The following is a 26381-nucleotide window of genomic DNA, read 5'->3' on the forward strand; positions in this document are numbered from 1 at the left end:
TCGGAAGGGCTGATCTGCCTGCTCCTGCCCTCTCTCTCCGGGAGCGTGTGGTGGTGCGTTCATGAAGCTGGCCGCGGGGAAAGCGAATAAAATTACTCCAGCCCAGCTCCCATCTTCAAATATTCAATCTCATTCTAGTCTGACAAATGTGTTTGTAAATGTTTTATATTTTAGGTAAAACACTGGCCTTAGGGTCTGGAAAGGTTCACTCCAGCTCCGCGGTGCACTTAACCTCTGTGGGCTCTTTTCCTCCAGCGGAATTGGGTTAGAGTATCTCTAAGGCTATGCTAACTGATGTGATGTTGTGCATCTCTGACATTTGTCTTTTGTGTTGTTTTATTGTAACAGGTTCACCAAGTTGAAGAGTCTTAACCTTTCCAATAATCACTTAGGGGACTTCCCATTAGCGGTCTGCAATATTCCGACCCTGACCGAGCTGAACGTGTCCTGCAATGCCCTGCGAGCGGTCCCGGCGGCCGTGGGAGTCATGCACAAGTGCGTACTCCAGCCCCACCGCGCGGTACCCTGCAGAGACCCCGGAAGCTGCCCTGGGGCCGCAGCCTATGAAATGAGCGAACTTGTTATGTTGGTCATGGAAGTCTTGGCTCCAGAGCAATAGATCGGGCTCTTCTGAAGAGTTCATTTATTAGCTTTTGTACTCTTTAGAGTCTTGTAAAAAATTAAAATATCCTTGTTTAGAACTGAAGATCCCCACGGATGAGTGTGTCTACCCATGAGATGGCATGGCTTGCTTTCTCATTTTCTGAGTTGTGTTGAATTCTAAGACTTAGTATTTAAAGTAACAATGGGAGATGGGTATTGGGGCTGATTCAGACTATGTTGTTAGCCCACGTTGTTCCCATTTATGCCTCCAACTTGGGAAAATGGGTCATAATTTTGGCTTCCAGTAAAAGATTAAGATGCTTATCTTTGGTCTTTTCTCTGTGGTGTATTATGGCTTGGGCCCTGCCCTTGTACATTTTGCAAAAGATAATTCATTTTCTTTTCCTAATAATATGATCTATACTTGGGGAACTTGTCCAGTGATAATAAAAATGTAAAATCAACACATTCTCTTTATAATTCTTATGTTTTCTTTACTAGCTTACAGACATTCTTGTTGGATGGAAACTTTCTCCAGGCCCTTCCTCCTGAGTTGGAGAACATGCATCAGCTTAGTTATCTTGGTCTTTCTTTCAATGAATTCACTGACATTCCAGAGGTTTTGGAGAAATTGACTGCCGTGGATAAACTTTGTATGTCTGGAAACTGTATGGAGACCCTTAGGCTACAGGCTTTAAGAAAAATGCCTCACATTAAACATGTGGATCTAAGGTAACTATTTTTAAGAACTATATCCCATTTAAGTGGTTGACTTATATTTAGGAGTAGGTTAGAGCCCTTCTGGTGATATTCTTTTGCAAGGCAGGCAGGCTGGTTAGTTGGAATTTATGGTGAATGAAAACCGTATCATGGAGAACAAGGTGGATATTTTATCTTTTTGTCCTCCTTTTCCGTGGCGTGAGATAGGTAACATCATTGAGCATCTCTTTTTTCTTAAATTTTTTTTCCCTCCTCGACTTCCCTAATGTAATATAATGTATTTATTAAATTAAATTATATAACCTGCTTATTTTAATTTCCTGTTTTTCTGTCCACGTGGTTCTGCCCTTAGTTTACTGTTCTTTATAAAAATATAAAATTCATAACCTCTCATTAGGCCCAAGTTTGGCCAGAACCTCCATCCTCACACCTCACAAGAGCAAGAAACCCCATTTTGAATCCCGATCTTGCTAAACTCCAACTAAAACCACCGGCATAGTCTTGCTACATTAAAAAGATTCTCAGTGATCATCCCTTAGTATGTGAGGTTCAGTTTTAGTTTCTAATATACAAAGAACCAGCATACAAGGAGGAAACTCTTCTAAATTTCTCCCTTTTAAGGAAAAAGAAGAGTCTGTCATGGGACTGAGTTCCTGCAAAGCAACATATCAGGCTTAGGCGTTCATACTAATTTGCCCAATTTGATCCTTTTCAACCACCCTAATTCCTCCATTAGCCAGGGGTTGATGACCACATACTCATGATGTTAAATCTTGGGCAAGATATTTAATTATTCTGCGACTGTGTTCTCAGCTCTAAATTACGGTTAGTAACAGAACCTCATTCATAGGGTTTGGGAGGGAATCGAGTTAAATGCCTCACACAACCAGTGTGTTTTATGTATCATTCTTATTACCTACTTGAGGACTTTCTTCTCCTCATGGAATCTGCACCGCTGTCATTCTCAGACTCTCCACCTCCTGTCTGTCAGAGGTGGCTCTTTCTTTGCCTTACTACCCACTTTCCTCTCTGTTGGTGACCCTAGACCCTCACTCAGGCCTGTTGACTTTTATCAGTATAAAAAAGCATCATCTTTTGCTTCTTTTCTTCTGTGTTTATATGTCTGGCCTTGGAAACTCATTTATTCAAGTCCCTCAAAGAACTGTTTTCCTTGGGGCACCTGGGAGACTCATCGGTTAAACGAAGCCTTCGGCTCAGGTCATGAACTCAGGGTCCTGGGATCGAGCCCCAGGGCTCAGTGAGGAGTCTGCTTTTTCCTCTCCCCCTCTTTCTCTTCTGCAGGCTCGTGCTCTCGCTCTCTCTCAAATAAATAAATAAATAAATAAAATCTTAAAAAAAACAAAAGCAAAAAACAAGGATTACTTGTAAAGGAATCATGCCCTTTGCACCTGGGGAAGTGTTGGTTAGCAACTTGCAGACCTAGAATTCTTAATTCAAGAAGTACAAATGGTAATACTTTATCTGACTTGGAGAACTTTTTGGGCTATCACAGGAGATGGCATTAAACACTTTGTTACCTTTCTTGTTCACTTTCTTTCTAAATTGTTAGCATTATTTTTCTCTGAGTTGATTGGATTTAGAAAACTTTCATATTAAAGCATTTAAGCCATTTTAAATGGAGCCTCCTAGATTTCTAGTTCTAATTGGATCTTCTTAGATGGGATCAGTTGCAGGACATTTAAATACCACAGTAGACGGGAACACTCAACATGGTCAGTGATTGTGCCCAGCTTACGTTCCCTCTAGGCCTCTGAGTGGAAGAGGGGAAGATCTGGTCAGATTTGCTTGGAATTCTGCCCTAGTATTTTAAATTGAAACTAGTGGGAGGCTTTCAGGGGACTTTCACTTAGTTTCTGCAAAGGACTAATTTTACTGCAGTTTTTTACTCCTTCAGATGAAAATGTAATATCAGATTAAAAGTGATCATTTATCATTTTTCTTTTCATTTTATTCTTTTTCCCATATCTACTTTCTTTAACTCTGATAGTATGTTCTCTGTGGCATCCTTGATAACTCCTGTTTCCTCTCAGTCCAAACTGTGCACGTTACCCACACCTCTCCCTGATCGCTTGTCACTGCCTTGGTGGTCGTCTGTGCCCTCAGGGCTTCATCATTTGCCTTCCGTCTCCATGTTGATCTTCCCCTAGTCTTTCTCTAACCCTTATTTCTCTTCTCCGGACGAATGCCACATCAAGTGCCTGCTGGGTAATTTCACCTTGGTTTCCCCCACTGGCACACATAACCACACCCTGTGAAACAGTTTAATTCTTTCTTTCTTCAACTAGTTCTTCCCCTTGGGATTCCTGTTTTACTGAGAGCAACATCACTTCATTGGTTCTGTAGACACAAAACCTTGGACCCTGTCCGTGGTCTCCCACCACATTCTGTCAGTTCCTGCTTCACACTAGGTTCTCTCTTTGTCCCTTCCTTTTCCGTCTCGCTGCTGCTGTTGTCTCCTGGCGGAGACATCTGTTTCCATTGTGTAGCCTCTCAAGCCAGCACAGTCCTGCCCAGAGCCTGCAGTTCTTTGGCTGGAGGTTTATAAGTTCTCTTACCTGGTTTCAACCTACTAACCTGTGAGTCCCTTGGGGATGAGGCTCTAGCTCAGAGCTACTCAAAGTGTGGTCCTCCGACCTGGGCTGGTAAGCCAACTATTTGTCACTTCTCTACAGTGAAATACGTGTAGAAATTGAGACTTAATGTTTTAGAAACATACAGTGATTTGACATTGCCACAGTATGCAGGTAGACTCATAAAAGCAACTCATCTCGTTGTGCGGGGAATAGGCTCGTTTAGTAGTTGGTGAATTCACCTGGGGAGCCGCCTGGGCTGTGCCCTGGGCACATGTGGTAAGACTCCACATCAGGCTGTCATAGATCAGTAGTCCAGAATAGAGCTCGTTCGCCGCAGATAACCAAGAAACACTGTTCTTCTCTATCTTCGTTACCCAGGGTTAGCACTTAGTTGGTACTTTCATTGACTAAGCCCCCATTGCAGCTTCTCACGTGCCCTGCGCTCCTGCGCTCCTCTCGTTCGGGGCTGCTCTGCCCTCGCTCATGCACTGCTCTTTCCCCATTTGAATCTGTTACATCCCGGCTACCCTGGGCATTCAGAGGTGCCCCCCCCCCCATTGCATCTTTTTTAGCCATTCTCTGTATGTGTATGTCAGTTACTGGTCACGTCAGTTACTTGTCACGTACTTGTGGTCTTGGTATTTTAAAGGGTACGTGATTTTCCTCGCTAACGTCCAAAGTCTGTGCACAGACACCTTGTTTTCTTCGTCTCTCACTGACGGGAAGCCACGGGTCACCGTCCTGATCATCACCTGCCTTCCATTGTTTGCATACTATGGGCGCACCCTTCATTCGATTTTCTCAGCGGCCTTGTCCGACATGGAAGGTGTTATTCCCATTTTACAGATTAGGCTTGGGCTTAACCAGGACATTAGATGACTTGTTCAAGGTCCTGTGCAAGGTGACGACCAGAGACTGGCCCGAGAGCGTAATGCTGCCTCGTACGGCCCATCTGCACACAGGAAACCCCAGCGGCTGCTTATGAAATCAGTAAAATGGCCGCGCTAACGGGGGATTATTGGAAGGAGACTTGAATCACATTTTGCCTCTTTCAAAGTTCATCCTGAATAGTTACATTATGGTTTGAGCCTGAGCACTTCTGAATCTGAATCCTGATAAGACTTGGCAATTTAAACTGAACAGTTCCCTCTCATTATAGATTTCCTTTTGTCTCCTCATTAAATGAACCCTTTAATTATTTTAGTGTTAACACAGTGAAATTGGAGGAGGGAGCGATTTCGAATGAAGAGGATAATGCCACATTATGAGAATTACTTACAGTGTGAAGAAAGAAGAACATGGGACTTTTTTTTTCGCTTTCTAGTCTGTTGTATCCAAAATGAGATTTTTTTTTAACTTTTAATTTTTTTGGAAGATCTACTTATTTTAAAAAGAGCGTGTGCACTAGCTGGGGGAGGGGCTGAGGGAGAGAGAGAGAATCTCAAGCAGGCTCCGCACGGAGCATGGAGCCTGACTCAGGGCCCAGCCTCATGACCCTGAGATCGTGACACTAAGATCATGACTTGAGCTGAAACCAAGAGTCCGACGCTTAACCAGCTGAGCCACTCAGGAGCCCCTAAAATGAGATTTTTAAAAAAAGATTCTGTGTACATATTCTAGTAATCTAGTGAGCATTTGGAAATAGGCAAATTGCTGGGTTGAGGCCAGTTTTTAAATCTTACAACCTGGAATAAAAAAAGAAGCAAAAAAAACAAACCCTTTTGAGGACATTTAAAGAAGCCATACGCTCTGCTTACGGACTGACAAATGCTCAGTCTTTGTGATCTGCCACTGATCCTTGTGACTCAGTGACTTTATGATATTACTATTACTCATTCAGTTGCCGTCATTTTATGTTTTTCAGCTACCATTATTTTATTTTTTCAAAGGGCAGGAATTCACTGCAGAGAGCCTTTAGCTTGTTCCTAAGCTCCAGCCCTCCTGTTAATGCTCTTCTGACCAAGTACATTGTCTCAGCACTAGTTGGCTTTGTAATGACAAGTACAGAGTCCTGTTGTTTGCTTGTAAAGGAGTTGGGGGTGGCCTAGCAAGCTAGGAATCGAGATTTTCATCTACTTTTCTCCCCTTCAGAGTTAAGTGTGTCTTCCTTCTGTTGGTTCCTAGTCCTCATTACTACTCCTGATCTTCCCAGCAGCCTGCCCACAGCACCTTCGGTCTGTTCCAGCTGGTTCTCGTGGCCGGGTTCTGCCAGTTTTCCCCTGTGCCTTGCTCTGTTCTAGATCTGTTGATCCCATTGTTTTGTAATTTCTCAGCAAATCCTAGATGCCAGAGTATTTTCTGCGCTTTGTTCTTTCAAGCAATATTTTATTTTTTTAATTAATTTATTTATTTTGTGGAGCCCACCATGGGGCTTGAACTCCCAACCCTAAAATCAAAGACCTAAGCTGAGATCAAGAATCGGACAGTTAACCCACTGAGTCATCCCTGGGGCCCTCAAGCAGTATTTTAATGATGGAGATAGTCTTGGTAATCAGTCCTTGGTCCGAAGCCGGCCGGAAATCCAGATGTTTGCATCCTTACCTCTGGTGCATATGTGGCTCCCGTTCATTTCCACACACACACACACACACACACACACAAACACACGCCCCCTGCCCAGCCATGGCAAAGTTGTCCCTTAAATTCTGTCTTATATGAACTGCTCATCTCCCTGCTCACTAATCCTTTCTCCTTCCTTAAATATTCAGTGTAGTTCTAGTGTGCCTAACAGGTTGTCCTAGGTTCCATTTCTTGTGTTCTTTCAACCCAATTCTTGGAAAATAAATGATTAAGTAGATTTTTTTCCCCCTCTTGAAATGAATTAAGGCAAAAATCAACATATGTGCTTCTCTTCTAGCCTAAGTGTTCCAAATTGGGTTTCAGAATATATTGTCAAGATCAGGACCTTCCTGGGGTTGTAGCTAAAAATAACCAAAGAATCTGGCCAGTTAAGGAAGTCCAGATGTAGAGATTAAAGAAATCCTGGAGGACCGTAATATAGGGAAGCTTCTCCTTACCTCGGCATATTCGGGTGTGGCCCCTTATTTATAGCACTGCGGTTAATTGTAGTCTCTGTCTGTGTCCTTTCTCCTCAAGACTCAACGTAATTAGGAGGCTAATCGCAGATGACGTGGACTTCCTCCAGCACGTCACTCAGCTCGATCTGCGCGACAACAAGCTTGGGGATCTCGATGCCATGATTTTCAACAACATTGAAGTTTTACACTGTGAAAGGAATCAGCTGGTGACATTAAACATCTGTGGCTATTTCCTGAAAGCGCTCTATGCCGCTTCTAACGGTATGTGATGGGGACCACATCAAAGTTTCTCTTCTGCTTCCAGGAATTGACTCTGCGCCATCATCTCTGCCTCACTCTGATTTCCACTTTGCGTGTTTAATAAAATAAGTGTCAGATTTTGCCGAGGTAAAAATCATAAAAGAACCAAAACGAAAGATTTTATAGGTCTCAACTTATTTTTCTCATATGGTGCTATTTAGGTATGTTACTCCCCCCCACTTTTGCTTTGGGTCCTCTGCTCAGAAGGCCTTAATAAACTATTTCTTGGACTACCCTGTTAGGATAGTAAATCTGGAACATGATTTAATAAGGGAGAGTGAAAATGAAAGGAAGGTCCATGTTGGACTCTGTTCAGGGTCTCAGATTTCATGCTCCGCTAACAAAGGAGCTAATCCTCAGAGAGACCTGAATTATATACCCACAGGGACACCACAGATCAGGAGTCTTACTCATTTAATGCGCTCTCTTCTTCAGAATCTGGAAATCATAACCGTGATAAAGAAGAAAAGATCTTATGGACCTGTGTTACTCAAGTGAAGTTTTCAGTTCCCTGCAATCAGAAAACTAAGTGAAAAATAAGGATTTAGTACCGCACGTTGAACAATTTCTTATCATGCACTCGTTCTATGAATAGTGTAGTGCCCGAGTTCTAAAGGATAGGGGATCCCCCCCGCTCTTTTCTTAAAATGAATTTATTGTCAACTCGCAGGAGAAACAAGCCAAACGTCAGATAGCTACAGGTCGCTGAGGGTTACCGGGCTTGGATAGCCAGGAGGCACCAAGTGGGTATTGAAGGGGAAGAATCTGAACGTGGCTGTTCGGCAGACGAGCGAAGACAGGGAATTCTGAACTCCTAGGTAGCCACTAGACAATGGTGAGAAGTGGTTATGGGATACGTGGCTTGGAGTCAGGTGGTGACGCTTTGAAGCTAGTGCCGTGGACTACAGAGGGTCCGTGGGGGTTCTCAAGTGGAGGAAGTGATGCTGTGAGACTGTTCCAGTGAGAGCAGTGGACAGGGTGCATTTATGGGAGAAGAGAAGAGCCCCTGCTACCATGTTAATCGCCATCACTGTAATGGTTTTCATGGGAGCAAATGGGAACTTGCAGTCAGGACTACAGATGTTGGTTTGAGGCTCATCTGTTCAGAGGTGGTGCCTGCAACAGTGGAAGTAAGGTAACCGGGAAAGAGAAGAGCGCTGGTAGCAGGAGTCCGCTTAGAAGGCCCTCCCGCTGGTGCACGGCGGGCAGCCAGCCAGATGCCAAACTGGTGAATTACAGGGTGAGTGTTCGCAGAAACAGAAGGACATCTCGAAGCCATTCTGAGAGACAAAGCCCTAGGTGGACGGTGGTGTCCTGTTTCATACAGTTTTAAGGAAGGGTTTTCAGATTTGAGTAGAAGTCATCTGTGACCCACAAGGGTATGGTTTCAGTAGCATAAAAAAGACAAAAAGCCAGATGCATAGGGTTTTATGGAAGGAATTTCAGATTTACGAAAGTGTGTTCATACAGTTCGTCTTCCAGGTACCGTTCAGCTTTCACAACAAGAAGAGAGCCACAGTGAGTGGTGGGGGAAAGGTAGGAGAGTAGAAGGAGTGATTTATTTCGATCTCTGAATAAGATCTTGTGATTAAATGGGGAGTTCTCTGTACTTCCCTGTAGTTTCCAAGTTTAACAAATGGATGTTTTGTACTTCCTAACCTAAACAATAGTGAGTAAAGCACAGTGATGATGTTTTATATACAAAAAGAGTCTCTGTGTGACTCGAATGGTCATGTCTTTGTGTTTTTTTCTTTGCCTCTTAGAACTTGTTCAACTGGATGTTTACCCAGTTCCAAGTTATCTGTCCTACATGGATGTTTCAAGGTAAGAAGCCAAGGCCTAGAGCTCGCAAGAGTCGGCTTGAAGTTATTTAGATCATCCTGTCTGATGATAAGCCTTTAGGCTTATGCCTAAAAACTTCTTATATATTTTGATGGTAAATACTACAAATTAAATTCATAGTTTTTATTTACCCTCTCAAAAATATATGTACGTATCTATTAGTTAAAATGTGTTTGTGTGCTGTAGTTGAAAATAGAAGAATCAATGTGCCACATCCGTGTGGACACCAGTTTGACCACCATGTTCGGGCCCGAAAGATTAGTGAGTTGAGTGTCATATGGTTGGAAGGTCCAGTAATTTTTTAATTAAATTAACCATATCTTCAGTCTTTCTCTGAAATGATATTAATTTCATTTTTAAAGTATTGTGCTATCTTTGATTTTTTTTTTTCCTTCCCTCTTACTTTGCACCTACATCTTCTTGCTAAGAGACATTAGAAAGTAGCAGCTAAGCCTACGGAAGTAGGATCTCCATCCAGCATGCTCACTTTTCTCAGCTTATTTGCAAACAGGCTGACCACCTCACCTTTTATACAAATTCACTACTGCAAGGTGTCGTGTTTACTCCAGTTCCCACGAATATTATAGTTGACTTTTTCTTGAAGCCATACAGCATGTTTTTATACAAATTAGACTTTTTCTTAACAAACCAAAACTGAAACTTTTACCATAACTCCAAAGGAAATATCCAAAATTGTCTGAACAACCGCAGAACATGGGGGCTTGTGGCCCACTCAGTGTAAGAAGTGCTAACTTGTATGGGTGTGCAAAGTCCAACACACCGCCATATAATTGGTCAGCTGCAGAATTTGCCTTTAGTTATAAAAATACACAAACCTAGTTATTTTAATAAGGCTCTCAATCAGAATTAAGAAAGTGTCAGAATTATTCCAATTACAATTTTATCAGAAATTTGTAATTATAAAATACTTTACGAATAGTGCTTCATGAATTTTCTACTAATTTCATGTCAGTTTTGTTTAATAAACTTGAAGTCAGATTTCACCTGATTATTTTTTTTAACAGTCTTGAATGCTGTTATCTTCATCCTTTAAATAAGAACAGTACTGCAGGGGGTTTGCATACACGGGTCTATATAAGTATCGTGAACAGATTTCTTTCAGAGTTGGCCATAGAGTAAATCTATTCTCCTTTTATTTATAGGATGTAACTGGCAAATGGTTCCCACTGAAATCCCTAAGTGAGACTGAATTGGAAACCCTGTCTTGCTTTTCCCTGAATTCTGCCACTTAAGTGCTACCCATCTTTCTTTATAACTCTCCTGTCCAGAATCTTCCGTGTAACCCTCTCTGCCTCATTTGCTGCCCCAACTCTAAGACTTTCTCTGAGAAAACCCGATTCCCCTGACATAGCTCTGAGCATGTCCCCCTCCTCCTCTTATGTGAGTATGTTATCTACAGGGACGGAGCTATCACCCATCATGGTGTTTACGAGGCCCTCACGTTCAAAGTTCCAGGTTATTTTGATCACTGATAAGAGTTTTATTGCTATGTATTAAGGTTCTTTATAGTGAGAGGGACTTTCACTCTCCTATCTTACGAAGATGTCATAGGGCTTAACTACTATCAAATAAAATAATTAAGTGTATCGATCTTCAGAACTTCAAAGCCAGAACCATGTGTACCTCTACAGACACTAAGAAAATAATGCCAATTTTTCTGTATTTTAAATGAAAAGTTAGTACGCTGGTAAAATTAACGTGATTTTGAAATCACACATAATGCCATCACCGTTAATATCACAACGGTTTTCACTTTGATATAGTCCTGTCCCAAGCATCATGTTTCCATAGAATGTTCATCTATTTTTAAAGAAGTGCACTCATAATGTACATACCGCTTTATGTTCTTTGGGCCTGGTCATTTCACATATTTAAGAAGGAAGAGAAAAAGCTAATCATCCATGAATAGGGTGGTACTTATTTTAGTAGATTTTGTCTAAGAAGTGATGAGTTCTTTTAATGATAAAGCCAGCATTAGTTGAGTTCACTTGTTTCATTCAATTCACTGGTGCCTCGTCTTTCTTTTATCTATGATGTATGGCAGTGTTTTCATGATATCTATTGGAGTTGAGAAGTATTTTAAGGGTAAAAATGTAAATTGGAAAAATAAAACTGTTTTATGCCACTTGACTTAGTTGGAAGAATGTATATGTTTACTTGTTTGTTTTTTCCAATAATAAGACATCCTCTTGGTAAGCTTGCATAAGTTTATACACTGCTTAATATAGCCATTCTGGGAATCAGACCTTTTTTTTTTTTTTAAGACTTGAGAGATGACATAACTGTGCCCTTTTCTATGTTTTCTTTCTTTCCCCTTCCTTGTCACACTTCATCTTGCTACTAGATTAAAAGGCATATACATATCCTTTTGATTAATATTCACTATACTTTGGTATTCGTTTGAAGTTTTATTTATTTTATGTAATCATTATGAGTTTCAAACCATATTTTAGGCCAAATTCCAATCAAAGGAAAAATTGTGTATTCTTTTATTTAGGAACTGCTTAGAAAACGTGCCTGAGTGGGTATGCGAAAGCCGGAAGCTAGAAGTTTTGGATATTGGCCATAATCAAATATGTGAACTTCCTGCACGGTGAGTGTTACAGATCTGGTGAGAGGATCACAAATTAGATAAGCAGTTTTTTTTAAAATAATTTAGCTTGTTGTTATGAACTCCTAAAAAAATTTTTTGTTTTAAAACCTTATCTCTGGTATCTTTTACCTCATGTGGTGGCTTTGAATTACAGACTTTCTTCATGTGGTGAAGACTAGGGTGAGACTTTGTCAGCCAGGCTTTCCAGAGCCACAGAGGGCAGTGGTTAGGGGATGTTTCTAAATAAGCAATGTTTGAGAACTCAGCAAACAGTACGTTCACCTCTGTAATCTCAGTTCTTTCAGAATCTTTCACTTCTGTCTGTTGACCTAACATGTCTGCCTCCCCCACAAATAACTCTTGGTTTTACTTGAACATAACTTTGGGGGGAAAAAAAGATAATTAGATCATTAAACCTAGAAAAGGCAAACTAGATTCTGTTTTTCTTGGTATGAAATTGGAATCAAAGCTCAAGAACTTTTCCTTCCTTCTCTTTCCTGTCTTAATGTGTATTATTTTTATTGCATAATTTTCACTTGAATGGCAGGATTTGTAACACAGCCATGTCATGAGGTCTAGTGTCTGTAGATAAGACAAAGATCTTCAGGTTAATGAATTTCAGTACAAAATACTGTTGACTGTTAGTGACTAGCCATGCAACTGATAACAAAAGGTAGACTGTTCCCATACTACCCTGTAGACTTTTCCGTGATGATGGAAATGCCATGTGTCTTATAGGAGTGTGTGTCTGTGCTGTCCAGTGAGGCTCCTCTAGTCCCACGTGACTTTGGAGACTCAGAACATGGCTAGTCCTGAGAAGTGCCAACATACAAAATGTATAGTAGATGCAAAGTATCTCACTAATACTGTATGTTAATTACATTGTGAAATAATAATTTGGATATATCGGATCAAATAAAGTATAAGAATTACGTTTCTTTTTGCCATTTTTAATCTGGGTCCTAGAAAATTTACCATTACATATATGGCCTGCATTATATTTCTGTCGGTTAACACCGTAAGAATATAGATCTCATTAAAAAAATCTGGGTTACATTGCAGTCCCTAGAAAGCTCAGTTGATTTTACTTTGTTCCCCGGCCATATGCTATACCTGGAACTTCAGTCTGTCTGAAAATGCTTTCTGCTCAGAGTTTTGTATTGACTGAGCCTTTAGGTGACCTGGGGCAGCCCATCACCATTATCATGAGGGTTTGGTGCTGTGACCTGTGGATAGCAGTGTGTGTTGGAGTGAGATCCGGACAGACTCTTTCAGAAGACAAAACAGCAAAAATCAAGATAGGCTACTATCTTGGGAGGAAATGGGGAAATGGGAAATGAGAAAAAAGAATTTGTTGAAAAGAATCTTGCAGTGTTCCCTTTCTTCTGTTTTCTCTGTTCTCTTCCCTACTTCCACCTTGCCCATCCAACAAATCACAGCCCACGGCATCTAAGGCTCCTGTTTTCACTGTAGGCTGCAACAAAGATAGTGTGTACACAAACCCAACAATTAAGTAAAGATAACAGATATTTTGTCCAGTTTTCCCCGAAGTTAATTAATCTTAGATTTGATCTGCGTTGGCTAGGCTTGTTTGGGGAGCTTAACAAATGCTTCTTCAAAGCAAATTCGAAATGCCCGTTGTCAAGGGATTAACAGTGCGTGTGTGTGTGCATGCGCTTGCATGCGTGCGTGTGTGACACGTGGGACAAAAACAGCATGGACTGTTTTCTTATTTGTGGTGTTTAGTTGTAAACTACCAGCCCTGTCATTGATCTAATATTCAGGCAAGACAGCAGTTCATTAGTTCATTAGTTGATTTGAGGGGCGCCTGAGTGGCTCAGTGGGTAAAGTCTCTGCCTTTGGCTCGGGTCATGATCTCGGGATCCTGGGATCGAGCCCCGCATCGGGCTCTCTGCTCAGTGGGGAGCCTGCTTCCCTTCCTCTCTCTCTCTGCCTGCCTCTCTGCCTACTTGTGATCTCTGGCTGTCAAATAAATAAATAAAATCATTTAAAAAATAAAATCTTTTAAAAAGTTGATTTGATAGTCAGACTTTGTTTATCTAAGCAATGTATGTGGAGGATTTGGCAAAACAAATTAATATTTAGAACTGGAAATGTGTTAAAAGGAAAATAAGGTAGGGGTGCCTGGGTGGCTCAGTGGGTTAAGCGGCTGCCTTCAGCTCAGGTCATGATCCCAGGGTTCTGGGATCAAGCCCCGCATTGGGCTTCCTGCTCAGCAGGGAGCCTGCTTCTCCCTCTCCCCCTTCCTGCCTGGCTGCCTACTTGTGCTCTATCTCTCTGTCAAATAAGTAAATAAAATCTTAAAAAAAATAAAAAAGGAAAATAAGGTATTTGAATGCTTAGTATCCAGGAGAATTTAGCTAAGTCCAGTAATTAGCATGTAAGACTCCCACTGCAGTTATAACATCACTTTTTTATTTGGAATAATAAGATAAAGATTTTGTCATCTGTCTTTCAGTTATCCATTTATTTAAGGATGGTGTGTGTGTGTGTGTGTGTGTGTGTGTGTGTGTGTGTGTAAATAATAAATAACACATTCTCTCTTCTGAAGCCTAAATTGCACCCCAGGCCCAGTAAGACAGTAAAATTAGTGAACCAAATCCTGAATTACTGGGTCGAGGTGAATTAGAGAGACCACCCCCTGTGAAAACCGTGACTGAACGACCATGCTGGACCATGGGTCCCGTCGCATTGGCGTCCAGACATCCAGACATCATAGCAGCCCAGGGTGTCGTGGCGTGGAGACAGGTTGCTTCCATCTCTGTGAGCGAAGAATCTAGTTTTGGTATTGAAGGTAACTGAAGTTCACCAGTCACGTGGAGTGGTTTTACTGGCTGTGGCGGTCCCTGAGTGAGGTCAGAGGGTGGAGGGCAGGAGGTTGTGGGGGGCGGCCTCGTTCTTCGACAGCCCTGTGCCCGAGGTCTCCCTCCGGAGTGATCCTGATGCAAAGTACAATCTCGCTTTGCCACAGTTCCCACATTTCTGTGCTGAAACCTGCGGCCTGTTTCATTCTCTACAACTGTCACAGAAGTCGGAATTGCCATCCAGCCAATTTATTTGTTTAAAATATTCATCATTCGTTGTGGTTCTGCTAACCCATAGAAGAAACATGAGCAGAGTTCCAAACAGCTCGCTAGGCGCAAAAGAGAATAGTGAATTAAGCGCATGTCCTTCTCTTTGGGAGGGGTCTGTTTTGTCTAGCATTAAACCAGAGAGAAAAGAAAAATATACAGACTTAGGGAAGTGAGGAAAGGGAGCAATATTGTGGTTGTGAAATGCAAATGAGGAAGAAGGTAACATGTTATCAGTTGGCATTTGTAAAAGTTTGATCCATAGAAGAGCCCTTATTTAGTGCTGATCCTGTAGGTAAAAATCGGTGGACTGTGTTTATTGAGGATCTGCTGTCGGTAAAACACCCGTGTGCCACGTCAGCACAGGACACGAGCCCTACCTCGAGAAGCCCGCAGCCTTGGCAAGCGCGCCTTCCGCGTTCGGCAAGGGTAGACTGGTCTCTTCAGGGTCATCTATGGAGTTTGTTTTTCTCTCTTCTACTAAGTAGAGCTGCTTTGTTATATATTCCTCTTCATAGTTTTTCCTGCCCTCTTTCGTTTCTTTTTTTGTTTTACAGTATGGAAAGTACCAAAATACAAAGAGCTCCAAGCTTGAGCTTATGTTAATAGGAATTTGCAGTTGTTCAGAATGAATTTATGTTTCCTTGGAGAGATCATTTTCAGTATTCAACTCCTGCTCGTTTTCGCATTCCTTTTCCCAGGTTAGCGCTAAGTAAGTCTCCTTCTGTCTTTGTCCCCCCTGCACAGCCTGTTTTGTAACAGTAGTCTCCGGAAGCTGCTGGCAGGACACAACCAGCTGACGAGGCTGCCTGAGAGGCTGGAGAGGACCTCGGTGGAGGTCTTGGATGTGCAGCACAACCAGCTCCTGGAGCTGCCGCCCAACCTGCTGATGAAGGCCGACAGGTAAACTAGCTCGTTTGTCTGCATTGTAGGCCCGCGGCCTAGAAGCCCCCTCAGCATTCTCGTCTCACGTGGTATGAGACCCACCATTCGTATGAATTTTCTTTTCTTTTCTGTATTTATCTATTAGAGACAGAGCGTGAGCAGGGGGGAGGAATCAGAGGGAGGGGGAGAAGCAGACTCCCCGCTGAGCAGAGAACCCACATGGGACTCGATCCCAGGACCCTGGGATCATGATCTGAGCTAAGGGCCGACGCTTAACCAGCTGAGTCACCCAGGCGCCCCTCCTGTGGATTTTCTGACTGTCTGTCTGAGATTTACCAAGAAAATGGCTTTCCCAGCCACTTCTCTCTTTGGTAGGATATCCTGGAGGTCCCTCGTTAATTTTGCTGCTTTCTGGAGGGAAGTGAGTTGAGCCGTTCACAGGCGTGCGCTGTGGAGGTGTAGCTATCAAATGAGGACATGTTTGCTCCCTGGTCGTGATTGGTGCAGGCTGCTCCTGTCTTGGCTGAATTATCTGAGGATTCTCTGGTCTTGCTTTCACGTATTTGTGATTCGGGGTGAGAGACATAGTTTTCCTAGAGTTTGCTAATGTCTCTCGCTGTTGCTGTTTTCTGACCAGTTGTTCCTTACAATATTTACCACAGTTTTCCCTTTGCATTTAAATTATTTTCTTTAGAACAAACTTTTTCTAAATAGTTCATGTCACTAAGTAGTTAAATACATTGTTTTGATTTGAGGGGGAGTTTAAACACCCGGTGAAATCTCTCTTCTGTGGAGAGCTGCCACGTGCAGAACTTCCCTTGAAGAAAGGGTTGGCTTAACTGAGTGTTACCTTCCTCTGGAACATCTTGTTTGCCTCAGGGCCCTTGGGCATCGTACAGAAATGCTCACAGCCCCATGGCCTGCCTCATTTTGACCTCTGCTAATGTTTACTTGTAGTGAGTGACCATAACTTTAGGGATGATATGAAGGATTTAGCCTTTAGTATACCTCGTGAGAAAGACAAAAAAGTAAGGCTTAATTTTCTGGTTCTCCTATAGAAGAAAACAGTGATGGGTCTTTCTGCCTTAAAATATAAATTTGAAATATCTTTTAACATGTGTGATTTTTTTCATCGGTGAAAAAGCTCTGCTTTCTTGAAGTGCATTAGACCCCCGACCACGCTACCAAGCTCCCTGTGCTTACTCCTGTCATGGTCCTCCTCACACCCTGTGTCACAGTTTCTCGTTTACCTGTCCGCCCCACGATTATGGACGCTGTGTCCAGTGACTGTGTCTTAATTAGAGTGTTATCCTCAGCATTCTGCAGCGTGTCTGGAATAAAGCAGGGCGCTCAACAAATATTTATTTAATGAACAAAAGAAAACAAGGAATTTTAAATATTACCTTCACCCTTGGGTTTTCATTTTTTTTCCTCTGTGTACTTTAAAAAGAAAAAAAACCAACCTTCTTAATCAAAATATGGCTTATTGTCCAAAAAAATTGTACAACTCTCAAGCATTACTGCTCAATGAATTTTTACATAGATGCCCCTATAATCATCGCCCGGATCAGGAGAGAGGACATTTCTAGTTCTCCCTTCGTTTTCCTTTTGTTCTTTTTTCCTCATTTTAAAAAACATTTATTCTTTGTACTTAGTGCAAGGTATAATGAATTCCTACTGGAGTAGTTACAGAGAAGCAATGGAATTGTGAGAAAATGGGATTGTTAAATTGTAATGGACCACTGCTGTATCATTCCCCTGACAAAAAAAAAAGAGCAATATTTCAAGATCATTTGAAGAATTGTTCTTACTTCTACAGTCCTATCAGAATACCACGGACCCTTGAGCAGCATGGGGGTTGGGGTGCCAACCACCACACAATCAGAAATTCATGTACAACTTGTGACCTCCCCCAAAGTCAACTACTAATAACCTACTGTTGGCCGGAAGCATTACTGATAATATAAACAGTTGGCAAATATTTTGTATATTATAAATGTATTATATGCTGTATTCTTACAGTAAGTAAGCTAGAGAAGTGTTAAGAAAATCATAAGAGAAAATACATATACAGCACTATATTAAGTTAGGAAAAATCCACATAGAGTGGATCCCTACAGTTCAGACCGTGTTTTTCCAGGGTCTGCCATGCAGTGCACAGCCTTTGGGCAGCTACGGACACGTGTTCTTTGTGGTCAGGACCACAGCAGGATCTAATCTCCTCCCCGCGCCCAATTCTAAGTGATATTGGGATCTCGTGTTTTCTTCCGTAAGGCCAACTAGGCAAAACTTGGGTGCGGTTTTATCGTGAGAATCTCCTTGTTCTCCTGGACGTCTACACTGAATCTACAGAAACATGTAGATAGAATCCGATTTACGAGTCTGAGATCAAACCGGTTCTGAATCTGGCCAAGTCTGATAAGCCTGTGGCTGAGACATAGAGGAATGGCGCTGGGACTCTCCAGTAGATCACGAGTCTTTCTTCATTTTTAAAAAGGACAGTTCTGTGTATTTTTAATTCTCTAGAAGCAATCAGTAAGCAGTCAGTGACTGTCCGTGGTGCTGGGGTGGGTGGGGAAACCTGTCCCCAAGGGGGAGCTCGTAAGTGGCGTCAGGGAGACTGTGCTCGTGCTCAGAAGAGACCCTGCATGGGGCGGCTGTCGCTCAGCTTCCTTCACGGGTGACTCTGCCTACTGCTGACTTGGTGACCCGGCGCCGCTCACTTGCCAGTGCTGTATATCCCCGACAGTTCCCCAACGGAGCCTGTAACTCGGAAGTGGAAGGACTGTGTGAACTGGGTATGTCCAGTGGGGAATTAGGGACCTGAACTGAGCCCCCGAAGGAGGACGTCGCCGTCGTGGGGAGGATGGTGGCGCTGGCATGCATTGGTCCCTCCCTAGGCTGGCCAGGTGGCTGGCTCCAGAGCCGGCTGCATTTTGGAAGATGGGCGGGGGGAGGGGGGGGGGTAGTGGGAGGCTTCGCCGGGCTCCCTGGGACTGGGGAGGAAGGCAGGAGGAGGGCCGGCCATGAGAAGTGGAATTCCGGCACAGCAGAGTCCCGGGTAGGGGGCTGGGCGAATTACAAGGAGCAGGCATCCTCCTTTATTTTATGAGGGGAAAGCAAATGACCGAAGAAGGCGGAAATGAACTTTTTCAAGAAAACATATTTCAGGGCTTTTGTTTTCCAACCACATAGCCGCCTCTCAACACAGTGTAATTATTAGTCACGACTCTGAGTCAGAATGAAGAGTCTAAAGTTTTGGTCCTCTCTGGTAGATAGGGTTGTGAAAGGGATAGTATAAAGTTGATGGATGCTTTTTTTTTTTTTTTTTAAGATTTTATTTATTTATTTGATAGACACAGCGAGAGAGGGAACACAAGTAGGGTGAGTGGGGGAGGGAGAAGCAGGTTCCCCGCTGAGCCCAATTGGGAGCCCAATGTGGGGCTTGATCCCAGGACTCTAGGATCATGACCCAAGCCGAAGGCAGATGCTTAACAACTGAGCCACCCAGGTGCCCGATGAATGTCTTTTTGAACGACATCCTTGTATGACTTTACTTGGAAGACAAGAAACACAGAACATTTGATAATGATTTTCACTAAACGATTTACTGCTTTGTAAATGGTTACCACTTCTACTTATCCCCATTCTACAACGTAAATAATGGGGGTTTAATCTACCTAAATTTTATTTATTTATTTATTTAATTTAGAGAGAGTGTGCACACAGACAGTGAGGGGGAGGGCAGAGGGGGAGAGAGAAGCTGAAGCAGACTCGCTGTCAGCTCAGCACAGAGCCCTATGTGGGGCTCGATCTCACAACCCTGAGATCATGACGGGAGCTGAAATCAGGAGTCAGACCCTTCACTCACTGAGCCACCCAGGTGCCCCTCTATCTAAATTTTTTAAAAATTATATATATATAATTTTTACCAAGGTATAATTTACATTCAGGAAAATGTAGCAGTATTGTGTATTAGGTTTGATGAGTTTGAGGGGGAAGGAATAAACCAAAACTGACAGTTGTAGGAACAGACCAATCCAGAAAACGTGAACTTCAAAATGTGAAAGAGGGTTTTTGACGACAGAGTCTCTGTGACAAGCATCGTGCAGGTGAGTTCGGTTGTGTTTTGTTCTCACTTGCATGGTCTGGGCCATGACCCAGGACGTTGAAGTCACTGAGCCAGGTGCCCCAGGGCATTGAAAGTGACATCGGTATTCCCCTTAAGGGGCTCACCGTCTAATGCAGACTTTAAAATAACTACACAATAAACCAGAATAAAAAGTGGGTTTTAGAGGGCAAAAGGTGAAATGATACGTTGGTTTTGATTTAGGCTCCCTGCATGAAGAGCAGCCTTTGCTGTTGGTAATGCGGAGCTGTTTGTTGGGTAAACAGCTTCAGGCCGTAATGGAACCTCGCACCAGTCCTCCTCCCATTCAGTTAGCCCCAAAACACAAATCTTAAAAATACATAGGTGCTCCTTTTTTCAAGAATTTCTTTTGTGGTAATAAATCACCGTGGCCAGTTCTGTCTTTGGTTACGTAACTGAGGAGAGGGCCTGAACACAAGTCTTCCTAAGTTATAAATGGTTTAGCTCGTGCTCCAAGCGAGCTTGCGCTTGGAAGCTTTTGGAAGGAGACTGTCAGAAAAACATGAGTCATTAGACACAGACCAAAAGACTGAACTTTGACTCTCTTCCTTGTGAGTTTTTCTTTAGCTCTGAATCTTGCCTGCTAAAACCAGCATCATGGTTTTAATTACATGATGTTGTCTGTTGAGCATTCCAGCTTTAGACTTGTGTATGTTAATCTTCCTTACCTGGTGGTAGAAGGTATTTGGTAACCAAAGGAGAGAAGGGAACCTGCTTTAAATCAGATGACTTTTAGTAGTATCTTACTCTTCCTAGAAAACTGGAGACCAATTTTATTAAGATTCTTAGGGCTTGAACCGGCAATGTTAGCTTAGGAGTTTACTCTCTGGATTCATCTTGGAGTTTTATTTTTACTTGCTTTTCACTGGCAGCTCAAAAGCCGTAGACAGATGTGAGATGTGATGGACCATGTGTTGCCAAGAAGTTGGCTGTGATTTTGTGTCTTGTGACGAGGGCGGGATTTGGTTCTCTGGGGTGAACTGGCAGTACTCCAATCTAGATCTCACTGTCCCCGGTGCTCATCTTACCTCTTTTTGCTCAGAGCTAAAGATCTCCTTGATGGAAGCCCCCAGGAGTTTCAGATAATTAGTTTTTATCAACAGATGGGCAGGCAGGGTGGGGTGGATAGTCACCAGGGGTCACCGGAGCTCACGGATGAGGTACGGCCACCCTTCTCTTCATGAAATCTCAGGGAGGACCCCCTCCGGGTCCGTCTCACAGCAGCCGGCTCATCGGATCATGGGGGAGCTGCTGCTCTGGAGGCCGGTCTAATCACAGACCCGCAGCTGACCCTTTCAAGGAGAGTCGTGGATTCCTTTTGTTGGTGGACGTTAGGGTCTGTTTTCATCCCCGGTTAGAGCAGTAGAAGGTGCTTTCGGGGGTGGGAGTGGGGAGAGTGTATGTGCGAATGAAATACGTGGTGATTATTAAATGTCCCCTGAGTATTAGTCACATTACAGACTGTGAGTTTTAGTGACTCAGGACATGTGTAAATATCAAGGGGACTAAACAGGAACAGAATTTGGAGAGCGTGATCAATTGACCATGACAACTGGTGCCTTTTGGCAAAGACAGATATTTCTGGCATTTTTAAGAGCTAAGTTGCCTACACTATTTTGTTTAAGTGAAGAGAGCTAACTTTTGAAGTTCTGATATTTTGAGAATAAAATTACAGTGTTTCTCCAAGTTTGTCTTCGGAACGCCCTGGGGTATGCATTAAAGATGCAGAGATCTGGCCCTTATCTCTGTTCTGCTGACTCAGCAAAGTCACTCTGTAGAATCCTTAATTCTACAGAATTCTGAAGCCTTACCCTGACCTACTTAATAAGAGTATCTGGGAGCTGAATTTGAGAATCATGTACCTTCTGATAAATCTAAATTGAGAGATACTCTACTAAATAATAGTCTACTACTTTTCAAAAGCATTAAAGTTATTTAAGACAAAGAAGACTGACTAAAGGAGGCTAAGGAGGCGCGATGACGAAACCTAACGTGGGATTCTGGATTGGATCCTGGACCAGATAGAGGAGGACATCGGTGGGATAATAGATGAAATTGATATAAGGTCTACAAATAAATTTGTAGTATTGCATAAATGTTAAATTAATTCTCAGTTGTACTTAATTTTTAGAACTAATTCTTTTTGTGTTCTTATTCAACAATTCTTTCATGTGTATAATTTTTGTTCCTTTACCTGGTAGCCATGTAGCCAGGCAGATTTTCATACCTTCCAAATAATAATTCTGTTAGACTGTATGCACTTCTTCTTCAGTTGGAATCCCCACTATTAGGTGGTGTTGCTAGGCAATTAATAATGGTGGCTCTTTTTTCAAATGGATTACTGGGGTATAACATTAATTTAGTGGGTTTCTACCAGCACTTGAAAAAATTAAGTAGGTTAGAAAATATGGTTAGAGTTAGGTTAAGTCGTGATTGTGAAACTTCTTTTTTTACTTTTTAAAAAAGATTTTATTTATTTTAAAAAGATTTTATTTATTTCAGAGAGAGAGCCCAAGCAGAAGTGGCAGAGAGAGAGAGAGAGTCTCAAGCAGACCGGGCTGAGAGCAGAGCCCAACATGGAGCTCAGTCTCACGACCCTGAGGTCATGACCTGAGCCGAAACCAAGAGTCATGTGTTTAACCAACTGTGCCACCCAGGCAACCCAAGATTTTATTTATTTATTTATTTTAGAGACAGCAAGCTGGGGGATGGGAGGAGGAAGAGAGGGAGAGGGACAAGCAGACTCTGGGCTGAGTGCAGAGCCCAACGCAGGGCTCCGTCCCACAACTCTGAGTTCATGACCTTAGCCGAAATCAAGAATTGGATGCCTAACCAACTGAGCCACCCGGTGCTTCCGTGAAACTTTTACTTATGTATGTATATGTCGCGTCTGGACTGGGTGGTCATGTACAGTGTAGTTTGTACTCTTGGTTACCATCAAACATTTGAAAGACCTTCCCTTAAGAGCTGTCAGCCTTGTGAAGACAGATGAAATTGTTTAAAGCGTTGTTCTGTACAGACAGATGATAAGGAATTGAGAGTGTTTCGCAGTTCTGGAACATTGGAAGCCAGATATCAAGGCTTTGTCTCAAAGTAGAAGAGTTTTGCTGGGCTTGGAATCTTAACCTTTTGCATTTTTAATAGGATACAAGTCCCAGTACTGATCTCTAGAAAACTTTTTAAAATGCAGAATCCCGGGGCGCCCGAGTGGCGCAGTCCTTTGAGCATCCGACTCTTGGTTTTGGCTCAGGTAATGACCTCAGGGTTGTGAGATCGAGCCCTGTGTTGGGCTACACTCAGCCCAGAGTCTGCTTGAGATTCTCTCTCCCTCTCCCTCTCCCTCTGACCCTCCCTCCGCTTGCTCACGCACTCTTTTTCTCTCTCTCTAAAATAAATAATTTTTTTTAATGCAGAATGCCCAGTATACCTACAAATAGGTAAATCTGTTTTGATACCAAATCCTGTGCTTTGTTTCAGTGACAGAATTCAGCTGTAAAATTGAAGAGTGTGGTGGAAATTACTAAAAAGCAAACAAATAAAAACAAAACAAAACAAAAAAAACCTAGATGAGCCAGAGCAGATGGACAGAACGTGCCAAGGAAGAACAGAGCAGTTGCTCAAGAAGCAGGAAGTGGATTTGTCTCCCTGCTGTTGTGGGCAATTTTCCAAATGCTTTAGGGCAGGAGCTGTACTTGAGTTTTTTCTCTGCAAGTTTTGTACTTTTTGCTATGAAAAGTTTTTGAGTACTAAGTTTTCTTGAGAGTGGAGTTTAAAGTACTGTGCACATGTGGTCCTCACACCACCCAGCAGGTGCCCTGTTTGACCTCCAGCATTTCTGGAGAGAAGGGCCTATGAGATCGTCCTCAGGAAAATGTTTTAATATTACGGTTTTTTAACATTTGAATGTTGGAGAGATGTGTTAGGGACTCATGGACTCTTAAGATTAATGAGGTCTGGGTTTATTCTTGGCTCTGTCATTAATTACAATTTAATAATTGCCAAGTAAGTTGACTTCTCGGCTTGCGTTTCTGCCTTTGGTGAAATAAGAGGGGCCGTGTCATGATGGGAGAAGCAAATGAAATAGAAAATAGGGAAGAGCTGTGGTCTCCACATAGCACCTTACAGATGAATAGAAAAGCAGTCATTTGCTACTGCTTTTTTCTATTTAGCAGAGGAGGGTTGCCTAGTGCAGAGGGTTATATGGATGAAACATTTCTTGGCACATGAACGATCTTTTATCTTTTATACGGTTATCACGGAAATCTAGAAGGCAGTGGCTCAAGGAGGTTATCACAGCATCTTGAGTTGAGACCAAACTCAGTGCTTTAGGAATTTTTTGGAGGTTTTGAAAGCAGGGAGTGGGGTTATATATCCTGTTCTTGAGTTAAGCTATTAACCGAACTGGAGAAATTTTGGAAAATTAAAGTAGTTGCTCCTTCTGGTCTAAGTGCAGCACCTAGACCATTAACCAGTCCAGTTTGTCTCCTGCTGAAACACTGTGAGGTTGGGGGACAAGTGTTTCTATTTTTAAGAAGACGGTCTTTGAATTGAATTTTCCTGAGACCATTATAATCAAAAATCTTCTCCCAATTTTCTGCTCTCTGAGTGTTCACTAACAAGATGATTCAGTCGGGCCCTTTCAGTTCAACTCAGATCCTCTGGAACCAGCCCATGTAGTTTCAACTTAGTTTCATTTCCTGGAGGGTTAAGATGTGGGATTTTTTTTTTTTCCCTCCTCTTAATTTCCCACCAAAGAGTATATACCTCCTCTAGTGCAGCAAATTTCAACAAGATGAGAGGAAAAGTCTCTCTGGAAATCACTTTCTTCCCTTCATTCAGAGGTTGTGAGGGGTTTTCAAAGTCCCTTTGACAGCTTTCTAGGTGAGTATTCACTGGTCAGTCTTTTTTCCTTTCAAAACAACATTACCTCCTTTTTTGGCCTGAAAATATGCAAACATTCATTTCTCGTTCATTTCAACGTTCATTTCAAACATTCTCTTCTCCTGTCTGGAACTGTATATTGCCTAGACAATTACGTTTGTTTGTTTTTTTTAATATTTTATTTATTTATTTGACAGAGAGGTCACAAGTAGGCAGAGAGGCAGGCAGAGAGAGAGAGAAACAGGCTCCCCACTGAGCAGAGAGCCTGATGCGGGGCTCGATCCCAGGACCCTGAGATCATGACCTGAGCCGAAGGCAGAGGCTTAAACCGCTGAGCCACCCAGGCGCCCCTAGACAATTACATTTTAATGAGATTGTCATATAGTTTCCCAGCCAAGCTCAGCCATGATGTTCGAGGCAGTACATTTTAATTTGTTCTAAGCCTTCACCGAAGAAACTCTTACCAGGGTTTTTAAGTCAGGTGATATAAGTGGGACCTAATGAAACAGACTCATAAAAATACTTTGAAGAACTGTGGTGCTGAAATTGGTTTCCTTCCTAGTTCAAAACCATTTCAGAAACTGCATGAATGACCTTTATTTTCTTCTGTGGAGCACACACGACTATAATTTCCCATGACTATTTATGGTCTGTACAGCCCTTTCTAACTTCCTTTTTTTTTTTAAATGTCAACGGAATACGTGTTTCTTTAATGGAAAATGTTCTATTTTGGGGAAGCTGCTTTTCCTTAGACAAGTAGTGGAACTGGAGTGTGTGTGTGAGTATGTCGTTGGGGGGGGGGGGTTTGCAGGTTTGGGGAGGACTGGTGGATTGAGAGCTTGGCGTGAGAGTCCTGGTGATGACTCCCGTATAAAAAGCCTTCTTTTTGTCCAGGGTTGAAAATAACTGTACCACGTATTCCATAGTCTTTTTTTTAAGGAAGACTTTGTTCCTTTTTCCTAGCATATGGCAGAGTAGTCCTGAATTGGACGCTGGAAGTTTCAACCCCAAGTGATTGTGAAACCAGAGAAAGGTGGTTCATTATCAGGCTTTTCCAGGTGGGGAGGCAAGGTTGCTTTGACCTTGGTAACCGCAGTGCAGAGTGTGATGGGCAGACCACTTTTCACATTCAGGGTGCTGCAGCTTCCCAGTCGAGACCACACGGTGCGGGTCCGTTGCGAGGCTGGAAGGTCCCCTGTGGGACTCAGGAGCCGTGCACAGTCCCTGTTCTGTCCGTCCCTGCTCTTCCCAGTGGCTTGGAGCCTCGTTGCAGCAGGGACTGTGCTTCTGTTCTCCAGCTTTGCATTTTACGTTTCTCTCTGTTTCACAGTAACTGTGGAAGGATTATGTGATTTTAGTTAGCGAGGGCCTAAAACCATTCCTCCTGCTTCAGCCAGTTTCCACTCTCTCATCTGGGCACCTGGTACTGTAGACACCTTGTTCGTTTATTTGAATGTAAATCTTAATGAAGTATAATATAAATACAGAAAAGGAGCCTAATCGTGTGTATAGCCCTTGACAAATTACGTGAACATGCTTGTGTAACCAGCACCCAAATCAAGAACCAAAGCATTATTGTATTAGAAAAATTGGAAGCCCTCTCCATGCTACTTCCCTTCCCTGACTTCTAGGAGCATACATTAGTTGTTCGGGTTCTTTTTT

The 26381-nt window shown here is 42.6% G+C and overlaps 1 protein-coding gene across 1 annotated transcript in view; it reads left to right on the forward strand.

Annotated features, from left to right (window-relative positions):
• The window catches only part of PHLPP1 (PH domain and leucine rich repeat protein phosphatase 1), a 208308-nt gene that overhangs the window by 151797 nt on the left and 30130 nt on the right, over positions 1–26381 (forward strand). Inside the window, exons 5-10 of the mRNA XM_046025178.1 lie at positions 349–495; positions 1105–1335; positions 7014–7216; positions 9019–9079; positions 11616–11711; positions 15551–15706. Coding sequence (XP_045881134.1) covers positions 349–495; positions 1105–1335; positions 7014–7216; positions 9019–9079; positions 11616–11711; positions 15551–15706 — 894 coding nt within the window. The remainder of the gene's footprint in view (positions 1–348; positions 496–1104; positions 1336–7013; positions 7217–9018; positions 9080–11615; positions 11712–15550; positions 15707–26381) is intronic.

This window comes from Meles meles, chromosome 12 (genome assembly GCF_922984935.1).
Source record: "Meles meles chromosome 12, mMelMel3.1 paternal haplotype, whole genome shotgun sequence".
NCBI classification, from domain to species: Eukaryota; Metazoa; Chordata; class Mammalia; order Carnivora; family Mustelidae; genus Meles; species Meles meles.